The sequence below is a fragment of the Pygocentrus nattereri genome, chromosome 14, assembly GCF_015220715.1.
Source record: "Pygocentrus nattereri isolate fPygNat1 chromosome 14, fPygNat1.pri, whole genome shotgun sequence".
Classification (NCBI taxonomy): Eukaryota; Metazoa; Chordata; class Actinopteri; order Characiformes; family Serrasalmidae; genus Pygocentrus; species Pygocentrus nattereri.
In genome coordinates this window covers 20,580,476-20,603,310 of record NC_051224.1, presented here as the reverse complement: position 1 = coordinate 20,603,310, position 22,835 = coordinate 20,580,476, and the positions used below count along the sequence as shown (strand labels likewise).

The window sequence follows — 22,835 nt, the reverse complement described above, 5'->3', positions numbered from 1 at the left end:
TGGCAATGACAGAGGTCAAACGTTTTCTGTAAGTCTTTACAAGGTTGGCACACACCGTTGCTGGTATGTTGGCCCATCTCCTCTAGAGCAGTGATGTTTTGGGGCTGTCGGCGGGCAACACGGACTTTCAACTCCCTCCAAAGGTTTTCCATGGGGTTGAGATCTGGAGACTGGCTAGGCCACTCCAGAACCTTGAAATGCTTCTTACGAAGCCACTCCTTTGTTGCCCTAGCAGTGTGCTTGGGATCATTGTCATGCTGAAAGACCCAGCCACGTTTCATCTTCAATGCCCTTGCTGATGGAAGGAGGTTTGCACTCAAAATCTCACAATACATGGCCCCATTCATTCTTTCATGTACACGGACCAGTCGTCCTGGTCGCTTTGCAGAGAAACAGCCCCAAAGCATGATTTTGCAACCCCCATGCTTCACAGTTGGTATGGTGTTCTTTGGATGCAACTCAGCATTCACTCTCCTCCAAACACGACGAGTTGTGTTTGTACCAAACAGTTCTACTTTGGTTTCATCTGACCATATGACATTCTCCCAAAACTTTTCCAGAACATCCAAATGCTCTCTAGCAAACTTCAGACACGCCCGGATATGTACTGGCTTAAGCAGGGGGACATGTCTGGCACTGCAAGATCTGAGTCCCTGGCGGCGTAGTGTGTTGCTGACAGTAGCCTTTGTAACGTTGGTCCCAGCTTTCTGCAGGTCATTCACTAGGTCCCCCCGTGTGGTTCTGGGATTTCTGCTCACCATTCTTGTGGTCATTTTGACCCCACGGGCTGAGATCTTGCGTGGAGCCCCTGATCGAGGGAGATTAGCAGTGGTCTTGTAGGTCGTCCATTTTCTGATTTTTGCTCCCACAGTAGATTTCTTCACACCAAGCTGATTGCCTATTGCAGATTCAGTCTTCCCAGCCTGGTGCAGGTCTACAATCTTGTTTCTGGTGTCCTTCGACAGCTCTTTGGTCTTCACCATAGTGGAGCGTCACTGTTTGAGGCTGTGGGCAGGTGTCTTTTATACAGATAACAAGATCAAACAGGTGCCATTAATACAGGTAATGAGTGGAGTACAGAGGAGCCTCTTAAAGAAGAAGTTACAGGTCTGTGACAGCCAGAAATCTTGCTTGTTTGTAGGTGACCAAATACTTATTTTCCACCATTATTTGCAAATAAATTCTTTAAAAATCAGACAATGTGATTTTCTGAATTTTTTTCTCTCATTTTGTCTCTCATAGTTGAGGTCTACCTATGATGAGGCCTCTCTCATCTTTTTAAGTGGGAGAACTTGCACAATTGGTGACTGACTAAATACTTTTTATCCCCACTGTAGGTCTGCACTTTTTCCGCTATAGTCACAAAATCCGAGTGTTCCATGTTCTCTCCTTTAATTCAATTCCTCTTTGCTGCGACGGTTTCTTGCCCCGAGTTTGGCAACAAAGGTAGCTCAGTGAAGCTTTGCAATATTCTCCATATAAGGCATTCAAAGCTTTTACAATGTTAATGATAGTGAGAGCTGTAATTGGTGGCACAGGACAATATTTTAATCATATCGGTATCATTCGTCAGATGCTTAGATCTGACCTTTACAAGTAACTGTTACAAAGTTGATCTAAAACTGATGACATTTTATAAATGTGCATGTATTAGTATCAACATGATAGACGTGTCCATGAAGTTTTTTTTCTGTCAGTGCACAGTTAAAATATTTGTGACTGGTTAAATAACTGCACGTACCTGCCCCCGGAGTAGCCCGATTCCTGGGAAAAGGGGGTCCCAGACCGTGATGAGTAAGGAGTGCTTCCGCCTTGTGAGGAGGAAAAAGAACTTGGGGTGTACTGCCCACTGTGCGAGGATGGGGGGGTATCTAGACGTTGCTCCCCAAATCCAGTGTCCACAGAGCATGGTGTGGTGCTGCCGGGAGGTGGAACTGGCACCTGCTCAACAGAGAGCCTCCGCCTGACATCAGAGGACTGGGAATAAATGGTAGGACAAGACAGGTGTTTAGCCAGAAGACAAAATACAGCAACACAGATGCATCTATGAAAGCCTGAAAACATGGGTGACAAGCAATTTCAAGGGACCATGGGAATTTATACTCACATATACTTGCCTGGTCCTGCAAGAGTTTAGCACATCCATCATGTTATAAGATGTATCTAAGCTTCGAGCGCTTATTGAATAATGATCAGTACAGGGTGGTTTAAATATAAGAGAATATAAATTAATATAAATTAATTTTAAATATAAGAGATAAAGAGAGGTTAGGAAAATGGTCACATAAAAATTAAATAAGCCCAGTTTTGGCGCAAAAAAAAAAAAGCATAAATAAGAGGAACTCAAGGAAAAGAAATGTCGGATACGGGCCCATAAAATGCTTTAACAAAGTTGCAGAAGGTTTATACCATACTATTAGACAATATTAGTCTCCATGACAGTTTTTAACCCTGCAAAAATCAAATTCCTACATGTGCACTTACTGTGTCAGGCTGGGCCGGAGCAGGGGGCTGAAACTTCTCTGTGAGGGCTTTGCCTCCGGTTGGCACCGTCTGAGGGGTGTATGAGCCACTAACAATCAGGTCATAATACTTCATCCTCTGCTGGCCTGCAAAGCCCACAAAAAAAAGTTATAGTGCTGCAACTGCTGGGAATACAAAACAATACTGATGGATTTCTCTATTACCTCAAGCAGTAGGGCTGCACAGTATGGACAAAATATTATATTCCTATTGCACTACCAGGTATAATGACTGCGATACACCCTGGAATATATCTGAAAAACCTAGAGCTGTCACAACCATTACATTTTAGCTAATGATCATCAAATAATTGGAATTAAGTACAACCCCATTTCCAAAAAAGTTGGGACGCTGTGCAGAATGTAAATAAAAATAGGATGCAATGATGTGTAAATCATATTTTTAAAGGAAAAGCTATAAAGACAACACATCAAATGTTGAAAATGAGAAATTTTATTGTTTTTTGAAAAATAATTGCCCATTTTGAATTCATTGCCAACATGTTCCAAAAAAGTTGAGATGGGGGCCTGTTTACCGCTGTGTTCCATCACCTCTTCTTTTAACACTCTATTCGTGTTTCAAAACTGAGGAGACACTGCTGTAGTTCTAAAAATGAAATGTTTTCCTAGTCTGGTTTGTTACGGGATTTCAGCTGCTCGTCAGTTTCAGGGGCTCATTTATTATTTTTCATTTCATAATGCGCCAAATGTTATCAGTGGGTGACAGGCCTGGTCTACCGCCCGGACTCTTAATACAGAGCAATGCTGCTGTAATACGTGCAGAATGTGGTTTGACATCGTCTTGCTGAAATAATCAAGGCCTTCCCTGAAAAAGACGTCGTCTGGACGGCAGCACATGTTGACAAAACATGTATATACCGTCCAGCATTAATGGTGCCTTCACAGATGAGCATGTAACCCACACCATGTGCACTAATGCATCCCTAAACCATCATAAATACTGGCTTTTGAACTGTGCCCTATCAAGCTTTAGCTCGGAGGACACAGTGTCCAGGATTTCCAAAAAGAATTTCAGCGGCTGATTCGTAGGACCACAGGATACTTTTCCACTTTCCCTCAGTCCATTTTAAATGAGCTCAGGCCCAGAGAAGGTGACAGCATTTCTGGATCCTGTTTATATTTGCTTTCTTCTTTGTGTTTTAGAGTTTTAACCTGCATTTGTGGATGCAGTGATGAACTGTTTTCACAGACAGTGGTTTTCCTAAGTGTTTGAGCGAATGCAGTGATTTCCACTACAGAATCATGTCTGTTTTTAATGCAGTGCTGCCTGAGGCCCCAAAGATCACGGCGAGCAAATACTGGTTTTTGGCTTTGTCCCTTACATACAGCGATTTCTCCAGATTCTCTGAATCTTTTAATGTTATTATGTACCGTAGACGATGAAAAGCAAAAGTTCTTTGCTATTTTATGTTGAGAAACATTATTCTTGAATTGTTGCACTATTTGCTCATGCTGCCTTTCACAGAGTGATGCATCCCTCCCCATCTTTACTTCTGAAAGACCCCGCCTCTCTTTTTAGCATTACACAACATTACCAGCCTTTTGTTGCCCCTGTCCCAGCTTTTTTGGAATGTGTTGTTAGCATCAAATTCAAAATGTGCAAATATTTTTCAAAAAAAGAATAGTTTCTCAGTTTCAACATTTGATGTGTTGCCTTGATGTGTTTTCAATGAAAGTGTTTAAATGATTTGCACATCACTGCAATTTGTTTTTATTTACATTTTGCACAGCGTCCCAACTTTTTTGGAAATGAGGTTGCATGTTTTTTTCTTGTTCACTGTATGCAAGTATGAAAGTACACGGCTAACGTGGCCAAATTACCTTATAAGCCATATTGCTTCCTAGTTCTGTTTACCTAATAACATTAGTTGTACTGTCGCAATGACACAGCATTTATCTAAATCACGTGCAGTTAAACAAAGTTACATGTTGAGATAATAAGCAAAAAAAAACCACCCATTATACTAGCACACCTGCTATAAAACATCAGAATTAGCTACACAGTAAACAATAAACAAGCATTACTCGGTACAGCCCTTTGACCATGCTGCAAGTCAGAATTTTTTTTTGTTTTCTTAAAATTAATGATGTATTAATTAATGCATGTACTACTTTCTTTAATTACCACTAATTTGTCTCAACCTAATTAAAATCCTGCTTGTTGCAGAAATGCAATAACTGTGGAAAACGTTTGCAATCTGTAAATGTAATAAATACAATTATCTCAAAAGATTGTGATCATCTGAAATAACTGCAATTAGGCAATAATGTAATTCTGACAGGCCTTCAAATGCTGTAGACAAAACTTAGTTAAAGACTGATCTACATTGATACAATTAAAAACCATTTATGTTCATTTATGATCACAACTAGGTGGGACCAGAAATTTTACAGGACACAAAAACTAGCGGTGCAGGCTTATTTACCAAATATAATAGCTACTATTGCAATAACGACTGATGAACAATAAATGCAGCACTATTTAGCAAACATTTATAGTGTGGAGTATGGCTAAATTTCATTTAACCTCTTTAACTCCTTGGGACCACTGGTGGTTCCAAAACGCACTGAGTCATATTCTTTACTTCGTAACTTTCATATTTCATAAGCTATATTTAAAAGGTGGGTGTCATACGAGGCTGTAACTGTCTTCTTTCCGATCAAATAGACAATTAATTTTAAACCCTTATAATAAAAGAAGCAGAATTTCTTTCTGAAAGTCGACCCTATTCTGAAATCTGAACTAAACTGGATCTCAGATGGCATCTCTTCAGTAATCTGCTCTGTAAAGTTACTTTTATAAAAAATACAAAGAGCATTTTCGACTGTTGGCTTTCAGCAGTGAAGTGTAAGCATATAACAATATGTGTATGACCATAAAATGCATTTTCTATTAGTCTGAGGGGAACTTTAAAAAAAATTACTGTTACTGAATAATTTGCCTTACGATTTGGGCATGTAAATTCAGATGGACAAACCAAAATATACCTACAAGCATAAGTGGTTAAAACAGCAATAAAAAGAACATTACAAACAGCAGTATAAATTAACTTGCAATTTCCATAAACTGAAAACATGCAAAGCCTCTTCATAAAAACATGCAAATTATTTTCAGTATAGAATCCAAAACCTCAAAGAAGCACCTTTGTGTTTCTGCAGCTGGCAAAGCACTGCTTACTCATCTCTCACAACCAGAATGATCCCCAAGGTGGAAACAGACAGAAAGCTAATGACCCAGACAGCTGTGTACCTTTGATGTCTAGCTGGGCATGGACAATGTTGCCCATGACAGAAGTGTTGTGCAGGTGTTTGACTGTGTCTTTGGCCCCTCTGGTGCTGGTGAAGAGAACGCGGGCCAGGCCCAAGTGCTTCCGGGTCTTAGGGTGAAACAAGATCTCCATTTCCTCCACCTCGCCGAACTTGGTGCACATCTCTAATAGGAAAGGCTCCTTGATGTTATCGTTCAACCGGGCAAACGTCACCTCCTTCAAAGGAATAGGACCCACATAGTACTCGTCCAACTATTGGGAAGAGGAAAAGACACAAGCTGTATTAGGAGTAGGTAAAACACACGAGAGAAATCCCTGTTCTTGAGGGATGTCTGTCATTCAAATTCTGTCATTCAAATTCATCTAGAATCCTTTCACTGAGAGAGAACATGACTTCGTATCATAGCCTCAAATTCTAGCCATTATAAAACGCCTGGATTCATGCAGCCATTGCTGTGGAACCAGCCCTCCTTTAGAACCTTCTTCATGTGTTGGGCTTGAGAGCGATTATGGCCTCTAGTTTGTTCTAACAGCACTTTTTTTTATCTTAGTTTAACTTTTAATTGTTTTATTTAATTTTTGATCCTATTTTACTCCTAATTTTATTTTTAATTTAATGATTTTCTTCTTAAATTACATCACCCATCTATTTGACTGGAAAGAAGACAGTTACAGCTCTCATACGACACCCACCTTTTGAATGCAGCTTATGAAATATGAAAGTTATGAAGAATATGTGCATTTTGGAACCACTGGTGGTCTCAAAGAGTTGAAGAGGTTAACTGTGTTTTTAATTTCTATTCTCCTTTACTTTTTTTAAACAACTATTTTCTCATTTGTAAATCACTTTCAATGACAGCAGTGTATGACAGGTGCAATATAAATAAACTTGCCTTGACACACAGACACAACGTACCAGTAATGCCACGTTTAAGAACAGCCATCAAAAATTCACAATGATTTCTGTTCAGTGTTTCACATACTGCACAAATCCAGATGAACAGGACTGACTATTGGTCAGTGTTCTTTCAGTGCGGACGATGTCCGCAGCGCCCTAAGAAAAGTGTGCCATTTATCACAGAAGCGATAAAATGTCATCATATTGCCCACCTCTACAATGTAACAGCATCAACAACACCAGGCACACCAGTTCCGCAGCGGGAATGAACACCATTAAACTAGCTGTGTGGAACCAACCTTCCTTTAGAACCTCCTTCATGCGTTGGGCTTGAGACAAGTTAAGATTTCATGTTGAGGTTCTCACAGGTTGCCATTCGTTTTAATTGATTTTTGTTTCACTTCTTACTTCAGTCTTTCTCTCTAACTTCATTATCTTGCAAAACCCGCTCACTTGTGTTGCTGAGAAAGTTTTGTATTCAACTCCAGGCTTGTGAGGAAATGGACGAGCGGGAAATAAACTGCAAATCAATTCAGGAAAGTACAGTTTAGTGCAGCCAAAAAGACATTTAAAACATCTGCAGAGAACTTTTATTGTTGTGCTCAATATACCACAGGCCTATGTAGCATGTTCTGTTACATTTAGAAGTAAAGAGGTGAAAGTTAAGATCTTGCTATATCAGCACCACGTAGCAGAGAACAGCGCAGTAAGGACGTTTTGGATGTTATTCAAAAGCACGGCTGGAATAAATTAATTGGATTCATGCTTAACGTTGCTTTTGGACAAATGAACAGTTTATGATAAATTCTTATACCACTGCTGTGATCCAGTGACTGCTACTGTTGGCACTATACAGCATTTTTTTTAACACCCTGTGTGATGATGGTCAGTTCTGGACAGAATTTTGTTTAGCTTGGGTGAGTTCAGTCTCAGTGTTAAATTCTCTGGTTGTGTTTTGGTTCTACCCAAAAGTTCTGGCTTAATTAAAGCTCCACCCTCCATGAGGGATGCCTAGTTTTTCTAGCAAATATCAGCCACAAAGGAAATGTTCAAAAAGGAAAGCACGAACTAAAACATAAACTTGTGAATTCATCCAGTTTGGAAGTCAGTAACTGAAAGAAAGGCCATGGGATCGTTTTCATCAAGTCAGTCGAATGAACCCAGCACACCTCTGAAAAGACAACTGCAAATACTTCTTTAAGGTCCACTTAAAGCAAGCCAAGTACACGCCTCAGCTAAAGCCGTTCGCTACAGGGGGCTTGTTTGGGGGACGGACTTTATGAGCAGTTGTATTAGCAGAACTTTCTGCTGACACCTTCACAGTGAAATATGACAAAGCGACATGAGCTAAAATTTCCTATCATTTGATGTCCATACGGAACTGAAGGCATCCAGTAGAAACCAGGGCTGGACACCTTTAACTCCTTTCATATACCAATAAGAAACTCTGAGCAAGATTCTGACACACTACCGATTTCGGAACTACTTCCTTTCAATACCTTTCCTTAAGTTACAAACTCAAAGTGGGTGTGGCTCAAACCAGAAAGGAGGTACTGGGCATAGCGTGTAAACAATAATAAAGAAATATTTATCGTACAAACGGCGCATTTATAAATGACGACCATGCCTCAGGAACAAAAAGTCATGCACTGCCATGAAAACACTGTCATTGTTTAACATTGTCATTGTGGTGAACGTGGTCCCCCCCGTCGATCTGGTCTGCCCTGAAGTCATTCGAACTTGGTTATTTTATTAGCTACAGTTAGTAGTCATAGCATCTCAGTGCAATACAAACTTATTCAACACCTTAATAGAGGGATATTAGCAAACCTAAGCCTAGGGAAAGGCGATATGGCTGAAATATCACATTATGATACTTGACACGCAGACACAATGCAGCAGTAATGCCATATTTAAAACCAGCCTTAAAAAAATGTTTGTTCAGTGTTTCACATACTGCACAAATCCAGCTATACTGGACTCACTGCGCTCTCATTCTAATAGAATATGTAGTGTTTATCACATAAGCGATAAATTATAGTCATACAGTCATTTCTACAATGGAACATCTTACACAACGGCAAGCGTACCAGTTCTGCAGGTGGGACAACCACCATTACATTACCTGTGTTTACAGACAACAAATTCTGACAAAATCTGATTTGATGCAATTTGTTCTGTTTCTGACCAAACAAATTTGTTAAAAATGAACAAAAGTGGCCAGAAGCAACAGGCAAGTTTGAGCACTAGGAACAAACATGCTTCACTGTCACTGCTTAGGTATAGAAAGACTTGGAACTTTTCCCATAGTAGAGAAGCAATTCGGTCTGTACCATGAAAGTACTGAATTTCAATATTGAGCCCAACAGAGACTACTTCTCACACAACATTTAGCAATATCTGCAGGGCACACTGCAGCCCTCAGCTAAGAAAACTGGACAGAATATGGAAAATGTACAAGCAGTCTTCACATTCAAAACAGGAGGCATGCGCCAGTTTCTGTCCTGCCGTCTTACGGATTGCAGTGAAAGATGTGCAACAGCTGGAGCAAAGTAGATTTGGAGGAAACCAGCAAATAGCATTCAAAAGGACCTACCTTGAATTTGGGCAAAGGAAGTGACAGTTCTGTGTGTCTGGACCAGATCCTTCGTGGCCGAGGGTCACGTAACTCCCCCACAGGTGGGAACCCTGAGTCCTGAAAGGCAGCAGGGGACAGAAGGTTATTACAGTAATTTGTAACACTGTATAATTACATATTAGTTCAAACAAAGCCTCTAAAAATACGCCATAATTCTGAGACACTCGCTGCTATGAATACTAAACAGATATGCACAGACAGCTGCTTGAAATCACAACCAATATCAATGCTAACCAAAACATTATGCATTCATTAGAACATGACCAGCTCGAGCAGTTCATCGTCCAAAAACAATTTTAATGCCATTTTACCCTCAGCAATACCTAAAACAATTGGCTGCAACTACCAAAACACTATCATGTTAACACTTTTGCAAAAGCCTAATCTACTGCTGGTGGCACTTCAATTTGAGTGGTCCTTCTGAAGAAACACACAACTAACTCACAGTAACATGTCAAAACCTCATGAGGGTTAGGTTTAGGTTTTGGGTTGAGGTTAAGGTTGGGATTAGGGCCAGGGCCAGGGTGAGGGTTAGGATCAGGTTTTGCGTAAGACTGGGTGAGGTTCCGTTTTGTGTAATGGAAGTAACATTAAAATCTACTTAATGTAAGTAATGTGTCAACAGAACATCTACAAGATATTTACTTCAGTTTATTCAGATGATTCACTCCCGATACTTCACTGATATGGTGTTGATGTGTTACTGATCATCTGTTAAAGAGTTTATCATCCACAAAGGACCACTCCAAATAAAGAGTTACCCCATTACCAATCACAGACATCAATCACTACATAACATTCCTGTACCAAGAAACACAAAAATAGAAAACAATACTAATAATGGTGCATTCCTGCATCTCTGCACTGCTAGCCACACACAGTTCTCACCAATGTGCAAGCTACCAAGTCACAATTTTGTCTTTTGTGAGTCAACTGAGACCTCTCTCACTTTCATTTTGAATGGTCTGTGTTTTGCAAAGTCATAGATGTTCACAATATTAACAGGGCAATCAGAGTGAAATTGCTGGCCAGCAGTATTAGATGCATCTTTTATATAAAAACTACACTGAGCACTGCACTAAATTAAACATTAGTCAGTGATTCATGTCTGCTGGCCTGGTCATTTCATTGCTTGCCGAGGCATTCACCAACATAGACACACAATCAAGAATGAATACCGGCACGCTGAAGTGAATCCCATCGTATCTGTAGATTTTCTGGGCAACTCTGCGGATGGCAGGGTCCTGTACAAGCTTGTAGCTCTTCCATTGCAGACTGAGAGCTCGCTGGGTGTCCACCCCACTGTCTGGATCCATGCTATCACTGCAGAGAAAGTGAGAGGAGATTCTCTATGAAGTGAGAGATTTCAGTATCACAGAAAAACCTAGTTAATTTACTCAATTTTCAGCCAGAACATGTCCTGTGTGTAAAATATGGTACTTTTGTTTTGCACTGAGGCTACAAAGCTATGGTAGCTGAAAATCAATGGAAGTCCAAGTCTCCCAAAAGTCTTTTCTGTGGACAGAGACCTCTTTTCCTTGTATTACTTGTGCTGCTTCAATTACCCGTAAAGCAAACTTTGTCTTAGCTGACTAACTAGAAGGGGAAAACAGATCTGCTTTCAAAGACTCCAACTTTACAAAACTGCTTACAGCTCACACAGATGAGCAGCGGGTGCACCCAAATCAACAATAAGACTCACGTCCTGGAAGCCCACTTTCCGGCAATTTTCACTGTTTTCCTTGCTCCCAACACACTTGATTCAACTAATCAGCTCACGAGCAGCCCATTATTGAGTTAAAGTGACAGGAAAAAACATGAAAATAGTGCTGGGCAATGGGCCTCCAGGTCAAGGGCTGAGCTGGAGTTAAACAACCAAACAGCAACAAGAGACAACGTACAGTTGATGCATAGGTCAAAATCTGAACTAAATCTATAGGTTATATAGGTGCATACACAGCTGGAACATACGCCTGAAAAGAGAGTAAAAACCTGCTTGCTGTGATGCACCAACACAATAACAGAGAGACACGAGCAGGAGAATTACCTAATGCCACCCTTCAAATATCACAGACTAGCATCAATGAACAAAATAAAGCACTATTAACTCGTGTTATTCACAGACTGGAGTCAGATTCATGCTCGAGTTTTAATGGTGAAGCAGTTACATTTCGCCGCCAGAACATAACTGAGGTTACTGCATCATTTAAGGTGGGACGAAAAATTTGAACAAGAAAGCCGACTTCAGCTTTGTGGTTTTACTGCTTAAAGCTCAAAGATTTTTCAGGGCTATCTGTAATTGTGTCTGCCTGGCTAACACAATAAACACAGACTCTGTTGGCTAAATGGGAAACTTAAGGTGAGAGAAAGCAGAAAATCCCCCGGTCGGAGTTGATTCTCCTTCCTTTTACGGCTTCGAACACGCTTGTTCAAGACGAACCCACCACACAGCGGCTCCCGCCTCTCAATGTCGTTTCACCCGCTTCAACACGGGCGACGCTCAAAAACGGCCACCAGCTAGCAAGCTACGGAGCTAACGCTAGCTAACAGGCTAAATCGGCCACCTCCTCGCAACGAAACAAGCTACCATGCTAGGCTAACATGCTAACTAGCCGCTCGCCAGGCCGCTGGATCGGACGAGAAAACTAAATAAGCTCGAATAGAAAAGAGCGATTCCGTTTCGCCTCCGCGACCCCGCTGTCCGCTCTCGAAGGGCCCTGCTCCCATTCCGGTGCGTCCCCGAAACATCACAGGACGTAATATTCCACCTAAAAACGACGTTTGATGGGAAAAAATCGGGTTAAAGACACAGCGGCCGACGCAAAACCAACCTGGGAGCCTCGCCTGTCCGCCATTAGTCACTAGAACAACATTCCTCCGATTCAGCTCGAGCACTTTCCGCATAGGTCAAGACAATCGGGACCGTCAGAAAAATAAATAATGAGTTAGTACATGTGTTAAACTAATAGAGTAAGAGATAAATGGGTGGATTCATTGGCGTTGTCTTTTTATTCCATCCAAATACAGATGTAAGCCGCACAATCTGAAATCGTTTTTTTATCCGACAACTGTACATTTAAGAATTTGAAATGGCGAATGTGTTGTTTCGTTACTAAAGACGACACTGGTGTCAGGCGGGACGGTTGTAGGTGAAGGCCAAGTTCATCAAAAATAAACACAAACAGCATCTTCATGTGAAGCTTATGGCCATAAATAATGTTACGATTATTGAAGATGGTTCGATTTTTATGCATTTTATAAAACATATTTTTATGTCATTTTATTATATTTATCAATATATTTTTATTTATAAAAGTAAAAATTACCAATTTATTTAATTTTGTTTTTTAATGTATTGTTTAATTTCTTGCATTATCTATCTATCTATCTATCTATCTATCTATCTATCTATCTATCTATATTTTGTATATATATATATACAAAAAATAAACTCACCAGCCACTTTATTAGGTACTTGTTAACACAAATAGCTAATCAGTCAATCATATGGCTGCAACTCAATGCATTTAGGCATGTAGAGGTGGTCAAGACAACTTGCTGAAGTGTGAACCGAGCATCAGAATGGGGAAGAAAGGTGATTTAAGTGACTTTGAATGTGGCGTGGTTGTTGGTGCCAGACGGGCTGGTCTGAGTATTTCAGAAACTGCTGATCTACTGGGATTTTCACACACAACCATCTCTAGTATTTACAGAGAATGATCTGAAAAAGAGGAAATATCCAGTGAGCAGCAGTTGTGTGGACAAAAAAGCCTTGTTGATGTGAGAGGTCAGAGGAGAATGGGCAGACTGGTTCGAGATGATTGAAAGGCAACAGTAACTCAAATAACCACTTGTTACAACCAAGGAATGAAGAATACCGTCTCTGAACGCACAACACGTCGAACCTTGAAGAAGATGGGCTACAGAAGCAGAAGACCACACCGGGTGCCACTCCTGTCAGCTAAGAACAGGAAACTGAGACCACGATTCGCACAGGCTCACCGAAACAGGACAACAGAATATTGGAAAAATGTTGCCTGGTCTGATGAGTCCCGATTTCAGCTGCGACATTCAGATGGTCGGGTCAGAATTTGGTGTAAACAACATGAAAGCATGGATCCATCCTGCGTTGTATCAACAGTTCAGGCTGGTGGTGGTGGTGGTGTAATGGTATGGGGGATATTTTCTTGGCACACTTTGGGCCCCTTAGTACCAGTTGCTGCAGCCTACCTGAGTATTGCTGCTGACCATGTCCATCCCTTTATGACCACAGTGTACCGATCTTCTGATGGCTACTTCCAGCAGGATAATGCACCATGTCACAAAGCTCATATCACCTCAAACTGGTTTCTTGAACATGACAATGAGTTCACTGCACTCCAATGGCCTTCAGAGTCACCAGACCTCAGTCCAATAGAGCACCTTTGGGATGTGGTGGAACCGGAGATTCGCATTACAGCCGACAAATCTGCAGCACCTGCGTGATGCTATCATGTCAATATGGACCAAAATTTCTGAGGAATGTTTCCAACACCTTGTTGAAAGTTGAAAGCATGCCACAAAGAATCAAGGCAGTTCTGAAGCCAAAAGGGGGTCCAACCTTTTACTGGCAAGGTGTACCTAAAGTGTGCGTGTGTATATATATATATATATATATATATATATATATATATATATATATATATATATATATATATATATTAGAGCACACATACAGGGTTTGGATAGCTATTGAAAAATTAGTAGTTAGGTACTTTCCCAAAGTTGTAGCTAGCTACAATTTAGCTACTTTTCCAGAAAGAACTGCTTTTTGAAAAGTAGTGGCTACTTTTTAGCTACTTTCAAAATGTGATTGTCAGAATGTTTGTTTGTGAATCTCCACCTGACACACCAAACAAGCCCAACTGACAGTGTGAGCAAAACACTGCATTTAATCGTGTGCCTGAAAGAAACACACAATTCAAAAGCTGCAAATTTACAAAAAAAACACCAGAAAGTGTAACCAACAAACAAACTTACACACTCAAAGTTACAAATTAAGACTATAGGCAAAGTCAATCATTACAGGTTTTTCCTGACAAAAATCAACAAAAATAACTCAATAAAAACCAGAGAATTTTGTGCAAAGTTTTGTCTACTGTTGAAATAAAACTACTCCAATTTAAACATTTCAGCAACATGCACCGATCATAACATTATGACCACCTCCTTGCTTCTGCACTCATTGTCCGTTTTATCAGCTCCATTTACTGTATAGATGCACTTAGTAGTTCTACAATTACAGACTGTAGTCCATCTGCTTCTCTGATACTTTGTTAGCCCCCTTTTACCCTGTTCTTCAGTGGTCAGGACCCCCATGGACCTTCAGAGCAGGTACTATTTGGGTGGTGGAGCATTCTCAGCACTGCAGTAACAGTGTTAGTGTGTGTTGTGCTGGTCTAAGTGGATCAGACACAGCAGTGCTGCTGGAGTTTTTTAAACACCTCAGTGTCACTGCTGGACTGAGAATAGTCCACCAACTAAAAATATCCAGCCAACAATGTGCTCTGGGCAGCGTCCTGTGGGCAGCATCCAGTGACCACTGATGAAGGACTAGAGGATGATTAGCTCATGTATTCAGCAAGAGATGTCATCTCTTTGCATCTACAGCAACCAGCAGCGTAGGTGCGTCTAATAGAGTGAACAGTGAGTGGACACAGTGTTTAAAAACTCCAGTAGCACTGCTGTGTCTGATCCACTCAGACCAGTGCAACACACACTAACACACCACCACCACATCAGTGTCACTACAGTGCTGAGAATGATCCACCACCCAAATAGTACCTGCTCTGTGAGGGTCCATGGGGGTCCTGACCACTGAAGAACAGGGTAACAAAGTATCAGAGAAACAGATGGACTACAGTCTGTAACTGTAGAACTACAAAGTGCAGCTATACAGTGAGTGGAGCTGATAAAATGGACAGTGAGCGTAGAAACAAGGAGGTGCTCGTAATGTTATGTCTGATTGGTGAGTGTACAGACATGACATTCAGAGTCTTTATTAAACTTCAGCAACACTTTAGCCTCAAAATCCTCATCAGTGACTCTGACTCTGTTTGGTACGGAGCCCCGCTTGTGACATCCTATATTAATAAAAATAATCCATGGCCACGCCTTATTAACGCGTGGGAACGAGATCCTAATACGTGGCCATGACTTAGATGTGGGAATGAGATTGTGGCTTGCTAATTTGTGGCCACGCATTAGGATCTCATTCCCATGGCTTACTAAGTCGTGACCACGTATTATTTTTATTTATACAGGATGTCACCAGCGGGGCTCTGTAGTACAGGGTGAGAATCAGGCCTGAATAATCTCTGCACTGCTGTTGTGGCTCCACACAACTGCTAATTCACCAACCGTAAACGCTGAAGACTGCCGTGCAGACTGTTGATCACACAGCAACGCAGAAAACTGGACTGGACATGAATTTAATCTGCAACAACTCACGAAAATACTGATTTTCATAAATCTCTGCTATGTGCCACACAAAAATGTTCCAGAGCTGATAAGTGCTGACTTATGTCCGTTTTTTCACTGAGTCCTCTGACTTACAGGGTAGTTTAGCAGCCAAAATCTGAATAATGCTACACACATGCTATTAGCATGCTAACGCTCCAGCACATTGAAACGATGCTGTGTTATAGTAGGTGTGCTGTTAAACGTCAGCACTATTATATAACAACACAACCTACTCAAATTTGACCCTACACTCTAAAAAAGATGGTTCTTCAGGGGTTCTTTAAAAAAATGGTTCTATATAGAACCACAAATACTCAAAGAACCCTCTGCATCATTAAAGGCTTGTAACAGTGGAAGAATCCTTTTTGGTACTGTATAGAACCATTTTCAAAAAGCTTCTATACAGAATCATCAATATACAGAACATTTTTTATCTGCTGCAGGTTTGCAATACATTCTCCCACCTTCAAGACACATCATCAGATGATGGCTTTCCTAGTCTTTAAACTGAAAAATCTCACTCTTGAGATTGTTGCAGTACTACTGTAGAAAATAAGTAGGCATGTATACATCAGATGTAGCGATGGTTACATTTTTAACTATGGCCCAAATGTTCCTTTCAGAATGTCTTTCTGTTTATTGGCACCAAACCTATACTAGTGTACTACTGTACTAGTTGCTGGAGCTGAATCTTAAAAGTATAGCAGAGCAGAAAATTGTTTGGGTGGCATAGATGTCTGTTACTTGTATTCAAGTCCAGTCAAGTCAATTCAAAGTTTATTTATGTAGCGCTTTATACAACAGACATTGTCGGAAGGCAGCTTTACAAAGAAATCTGGGTCAGAGCCCCCATGATTGTCGCCAATAATGTCAAAACCATGAAAGAACACCCTAAGAACAAGAAATCTTGATAGGAACCAAGACCCAAAAGGGGAACCCATCCTCCTCTGGTCGACACCAGATAATAAATAGTAACACAAGAGCAAAATAAACAGAGAACAAGATTTTAATGTTAGTGTAAAATATCAAAATACAGAAAAGGGGAAAAGCAAGAGAAGCAATGGTTGTTATTGAATAGTTTGAGTCTGTGCAGCAGCAGCATCACCAGGAGGGCCAATTAATGCAGATGAGGTTTGCACATTGTTGTACAGCAAGAAGCTCCATGGTGGTCAAACTGGTCCAGAAGGCTGGCAAGCAGTAGCACCTGATCAAGGCTGAAGAAGCAACAGCATCAGACCAAACAGGATGGGCAGCTGTTCAGCTCAGCAAAGCAAACGCAGAGTCAGTTCTATATTACTTGTATTCTTCCAATCACTACATAAGCAAACGTAATTCCTTTGCAGATTAACTACATTTGAAGTTGCGGGGAAAAATTCCCATGTAAACTGGATTTTTTTGCTAACCTATTCCTTTGAAGCAAACGGAGAGAGGGACCCCAGACGCCACTGTAGCTCTGCGCCAGTGGCTCTTGTGCATTTTTCAAAAGGCTGGTTGGATTTGGGACAAGACGCCACTCAGAATGCACGATCCTACTTGCTGAGGATGTTCGACACTTTTATTTTTGGCAGCCAGTCTCATCTTTCACTGGTTATTTATTAGTGTGCAATAAATAAGTTAAGACTTTTTGTGGCGGCTTCAGTTCATGTTGGCTAGACAAGCAGGATCATTCCTCCATCTGCAGAAGTGGAGCATGCTTGACACACAAACCGATTTCTCCTTTCATCTAATCAAATCAGCACAGAAATGCAGAGAAGCAGGATTTACTGCTGTCTGCTTTTGAGCATGAGCACCGTAAATCACAGTAATTGAAAAATTCTACTGTAACGCTGAACCAGATCGGCACAGAACTGAGAGGGCTGGGACTCATCAGGGCTGATACTGAAGGGCCTTTGAGTCAGAAAAAAGAGCACAATCTGTCCCCAGATGTTTATAGTAGCAGCCAAGGTAACAATATTCATGAGCCATTTCACAAGACTGGTGCCAACTGAAATCACAGGTCCCACAGAGTCAATTACACACAGTCACACACAAATGCAAAAAAAAAAAGGTGAACAACCCGCTGATCAAATGACATGTTTTGTTGATTTTCTGAATGAAAATATGTCACACAGCTTTTTTCTGCAGATTGTGGTGCACAATTTCTATTTAGTTGCCAAGATTAAAATATTGGGGAAAAAACTCCCATGAAATACACCCTGTGCAAATGTTACGGCACAAAAGTCTGATGAGACTGAAAATCTTTTTTTTTTTCGTTCATTTAAACCTGAAAACAAACAAATTTTTAGAATTTAGAAAAGAAAAAATTTAATGAAGAAATTTTTGACATTGTCAATTTATTGTCTTACATCTATTTCTTTTATTTCATTAATTTATGTTTTTTTATCTGATTATTTACCTGTTACTTGATAAGTTGTTATATTGTGATTTTAATTGTTTATTGATTTAACAGTTTATTGGTACCCACTTATTATTAAATTTTACTTTTATGATTTTTAGAATTTAACTATAGTATTTTATTCATTTTTTTACTGGACAACTTCTCAATCCCTGATTCCTGTGTTACACGGCTACATTGTAAATGAGGGTCTCCCTCAATATACATATTTTCTAAGCCTATTCTCCCTCTGGGTTGGGGGAGGGTGCTGGAGCCTATGCCAGTGATCATTGGGCGGAAGGTAGGATACACCCTGGACAGGTCGCCAGTCCATCGCAGGGCAGACAGACAGACTGACACAGACAATCACTCACACCCAGGGGCAATTTAGCATGTCCAATCAGCCTGATTGCATGTCTTTGAATGTGGGAGGAAGCCGGAGAAAATGGAGGAAACCCACGCAGACATGGGGAGAACATGCAAACTCCACACAAAGAGGACCCCGGTCGCCTGGCTGGGGAATCGAACCCAGGCCCTCCTCACTGTGAGGTGATAGCGCTACCCACCGTGTCACTGTGCCACCCCCTCCCTCAATGCATTCTGAGTTTAAATAAAGGTTGATTGATTGACATTCTCCACTGTTTCTAGGTCTTTCCTCAAACTGAAGCACATCACCATTTTGAGGTCTTTTTGATAAACTGGTCAGATTTTTGTTTGATTATTCTCTACATTGAAACACATGATCAGACGACTCTCAGGTGATTCGATCTACTGATCGGTGGCTGTTGCTCAGACATACAGAGCCCATGCCAGTGCACACTGTCACTACAGCAAAAGGGGGACAGCCACCAAATATTAAGAAATTCAGAAATTCATGTAAACATATAAAGAAGCTTTTCACTCAGATTGTTATTCTGATAGTATTATGTCATAATATCATTTGTGATGAAAACCTTTGCAGTAAATTAGAAAGGAAGGCAAAACAGAGGCGTGTTCACCAGTGACCAGACATTTGGACCTGCGATAAAGTGTTTCCCTCGACCTGGCAATATGCTGTAGTGGTGGTGCACACTTTATGGGTAATGTCAGGCAAATGGGCTTTCACAAGAGTTCTTCTTCTCCGCATCACCTTTATTTACTCACCAACACTCACAGCTATTACATATTTACACACGTGCACACTCAAAACGAAAAAACTAAATGAAAATAATAGACTTTACAACCAGACGACAGATCAATGACTGCAAAGTCATACAGATCACAGACATTCGTTACACTCAGTCAACTGTTCAGCTGAAAGAATCCACTTGTAACCCCAGTAATGCTGCTTATATACAAGTCACTCCTCCCCTTGAATAAACTATTACTGGCCTGGGTGAAAACAATAGCTTTGAATATACATTACATTATATATACATAGATACATATATTAATACATTATATACATATATTATATATACAATACATATTTTTACATGCAACAGTAATATTAATCCTTATTCTCCACTTACTGCTCACTTCACATTCATAACATCATCATTATACCTTTGCAATTCAGTGTACACTTATTAAACACAATTTCCTCTCAGACAGGTTTTGCTCTTTCCTCCTCCTCTAAAGAGGATGGACGCACCCAGGTAAGTAAAACTCAGGTGAACCCATTCAGTTCTCTTTTGGTCTGTAAAGGCAAGGATGATCACTCCACAGGAAGTACAGGTAAGTATATACCAGTGGTGGACAGCAACTAAGTAAATGTAATTCATTACTGTACTTCAGTAGTTTTTTGTGTATCTGTACTTTACTGAAGTTTTTCTATTTTGGACGACTTTTTCCTTTCACTCCACTACATTTCAAAGTAAAATATCTTACTTTTAAATCTGTCCTTCCTTTTGGTTTGTGTGTGTATAAAAACATAACATGTCAAAATGAAAGAAGCACAAAGCAAGAGCACCAATCAGTAACGAGGAGCGATGTTAAGGTGGACGCATGTGTGGAGACAAGCGAGATTTATTATGGGCAAATCCAAAATCAGGGTCAAGACAGTCCAGGTTCAGGTAGCCAACACAAAGAGCAGGAGGGACAGATATGACAAGGAACGTCCAAACACTTAAAAACTCTTCAAATAATACATATACTACACACACAAGCCTTACATCAAACAGCACATACAAACAAACATCAAACACGATCAAACATATCAAAGCCCAGCACTAGACTAAAGAAAACACAGGGCTTAAATACAAGAGGGCTAACGAGGGTCAGGTGGGAAACAGGTGGTAACAATCAGGGGTGGAGTCAGGCAACAAGGGGGCTGGACTGAACCAAAACAAACGCACATGGAAGATCAAAAGTAAACAAAAAGCACATGGAGGAGTGGGAGGAGCCAATCGTGACAAATCAGGGCACTTTGTTCTGAGCTGGTTTTGACCTGTTGCTCATACTGACCCAGTGCAGCACACGGTTCAACGTCAGCGCAGCAGCATAAAATGTTGGGAGAGTCTATTCAAAATAAATGATGAACTAACCTAACTTTGTGTAAATAGACCACAATATAGAAATATGTACACGTATGCAGTCGTGACTGACGCGACTTTTTTCTGAATTTATACCATCACTTTCATTTTATAGTTAATTAGTTTTAGCTAGTTTATGTTTATGAACAGAGACCTACAGATCAACATAGTAAAGGAAACTTATTTGTGATCCTGAGTTTAAAGCAAGTTATTATTAAACTTTAAACTTAAATTTGTAACTAATTTACAAAGTAATCTTAAACTGAAACTTTGCTTGTATGTAAAAATTGATTTCAAAGCCACTCGGTTCTCCCTGATGGAAACTGCTTACCTTCAGCGTTTTGTGCTTATGATCATTTTAATAGACGTCAGCATCACTAATTAATGATGTTCTATTAAAAGATTGGTTTACCAAGACAAGACACTGGAGGATTTTCACCTAAAATTAGTTCAGGAAATAAAAGACTTGTTTTAAAAACAGGACATTACAGTCATAATTAATCTTTTAGTACTTTTACTTTTGATACTTAAGTACATTTGAAGGCAAATACTTTAGTACTTTTACTCAAGTGGAGGTCTAAAGGGAGGAACTTCTAGTTTTACTGGAGTAATATTTTACCTTGGGTCCCTCTACTTTAACTCAAGTACCTGGTTTGTGTATTTCGTCCACCTCTGGTATATACAGTCAGTCTTTACTCTGTGATATGTAAGGAGCACCACAAACTAAATGTTGTAAACTCAAATGACTCTCTTCAATTTTTTCCTCATGTAATCAGGTCTCTTAGACCTTATTTTAGGTATGATCTAGGAAAATAATCAAAGCAGGGATAATTTTATACTTTACTTAAGTCAACAAATGTTTCACCTTCACGTTAAACAGGATTCATTATATCAAACCATTTAAAAGACAAAAGTCCCATCTCTAAAACATATGTGCATTTGGAAAGACCCAGTCTTCAAATGGACCTAAAAATCTCAAATTTTTGAGTTTAATATTAGGAAACTTTTAGGAAAGCATGTTTGTTATGTGTGCTGTAATATAAGACCAAGTATGATAACCAGCTTGTAACTCTGACATATTCACTCTGATAGTGTTATTAAAGTGTGTTGTGCCTGTAAAATACATACATAAACTTAATTTAGAGGAGAATACTTAAATTATTTTTGTAGTTTTCTGTTCCCTGTTAAAACTGAGAATGATTACTTTTCCGAAATCTTTTCAAATTCCTGCATAATTAAAAGATTAACATGTAAATAAGGTCATTCAAAGTGATTTGATGTGAAATGCTTTGTTCTAGAGAAATTTGTTCACAGTGGTGGCGATGGGAACCAGACGATTGAAGAGTTTAACGCCTCTCAAAGCTCCCTCACATTAAGCATTTATAGGAAATGTTTATGAATACACTGCCTGATGTCTGAGACATTGTTTTATAATAGTTTTGAGAAGGTTTTGGCCTAAAAGCCATTCATCGTGGATAGGTACATGGAGGAAGCTGCGAGGCAGAAAAGTCCTCAAAAAGAAAACATTTTCCCAGACATTATTTTACCATCATCAACATTACATATAAAAACTCAGAAGACACGTGTAGGTTCACTGGCGGTTTTAGATAGTAAATGAATGGATATATTTGTTTTGTTTTGTTTCTCTCCAATTCATTTTTTCCATATTAAATCATTCTGAATGACTTTGTTTACATCTCAAAGACTTCGTTTACATCTCTCTTTGTTTACATCTCAAAGACTTAATTTACTTCTCTCTTTGTTTACATCTCAAAGACTTTGTTTACTTCTCTCTTTGTTTACATCTCAACATTTAAATGGCATCAAATATGAAGCCATAATTAACATGGTTACTACTACTATACATTATTATTCTGTTACGTAAGACTATTAATTAGACATTTCAGTTCAGTTAACTTGACTTGACCTGTCTATGGTGTTGGCTCCAGTTCCCAGCGCAACCTAGATGGATAAGCGGTTTATATGGTGTGTGTGTGTGTGTGTGTGTGTGTGTGTGTGTGTGTGTGTGTGTGTGTGTGTGTGTGTGTGTGTGTTCAGTTAACTTTTTTTCGTTTGCACTTCAAGGCAATATTGAGCTT

The 22,835-nt window shown here is 39.9% G+C and overlaps 1 protein-coding gene across 1 annotated transcript in view; it reads right to left on the bottom strand.

The window, feature by feature from the left end:
• The window catches only part of setd1a (SET domain containing 1A, histone lysine methyltransferase), a 44,563-nt gene extending 32,260 nt beyond the window's left edge, over positions 1-12,303 (bottom strand). Inside the window, exons 1-6 of the mRNA XM_017697408.2 lie at positions 12,180-12,303; positions 10,527-10,671; positions 9,307-9,405; positions 5,794-6,064; positions 2,485-2,609; positions 1,742-1,977 (exon numbers count right to left, since the gene is read on the bottom strand). Of these exons, the coding sequence (XP_017552897.1) occupies positions 1,742-1,977; positions 2,485-2,609; positions 5,794-6,064; positions 9,307-9,405; positions 10,527-10,664 (869 nt within the window). The 5' untranslated portion in view covers positions 10,665-10,671; positions 12,180-12,303. The remainder of the gene's footprint in view (positions 1-1,741; positions 1,978-2,484; positions 2,610-5,793; positions 6,065-9,306; positions 9,406-10,526; positions 10,672-12,179) is intronic.
• Positions 12,304-22,835: the final 10,532 nt, after the last annotated feature.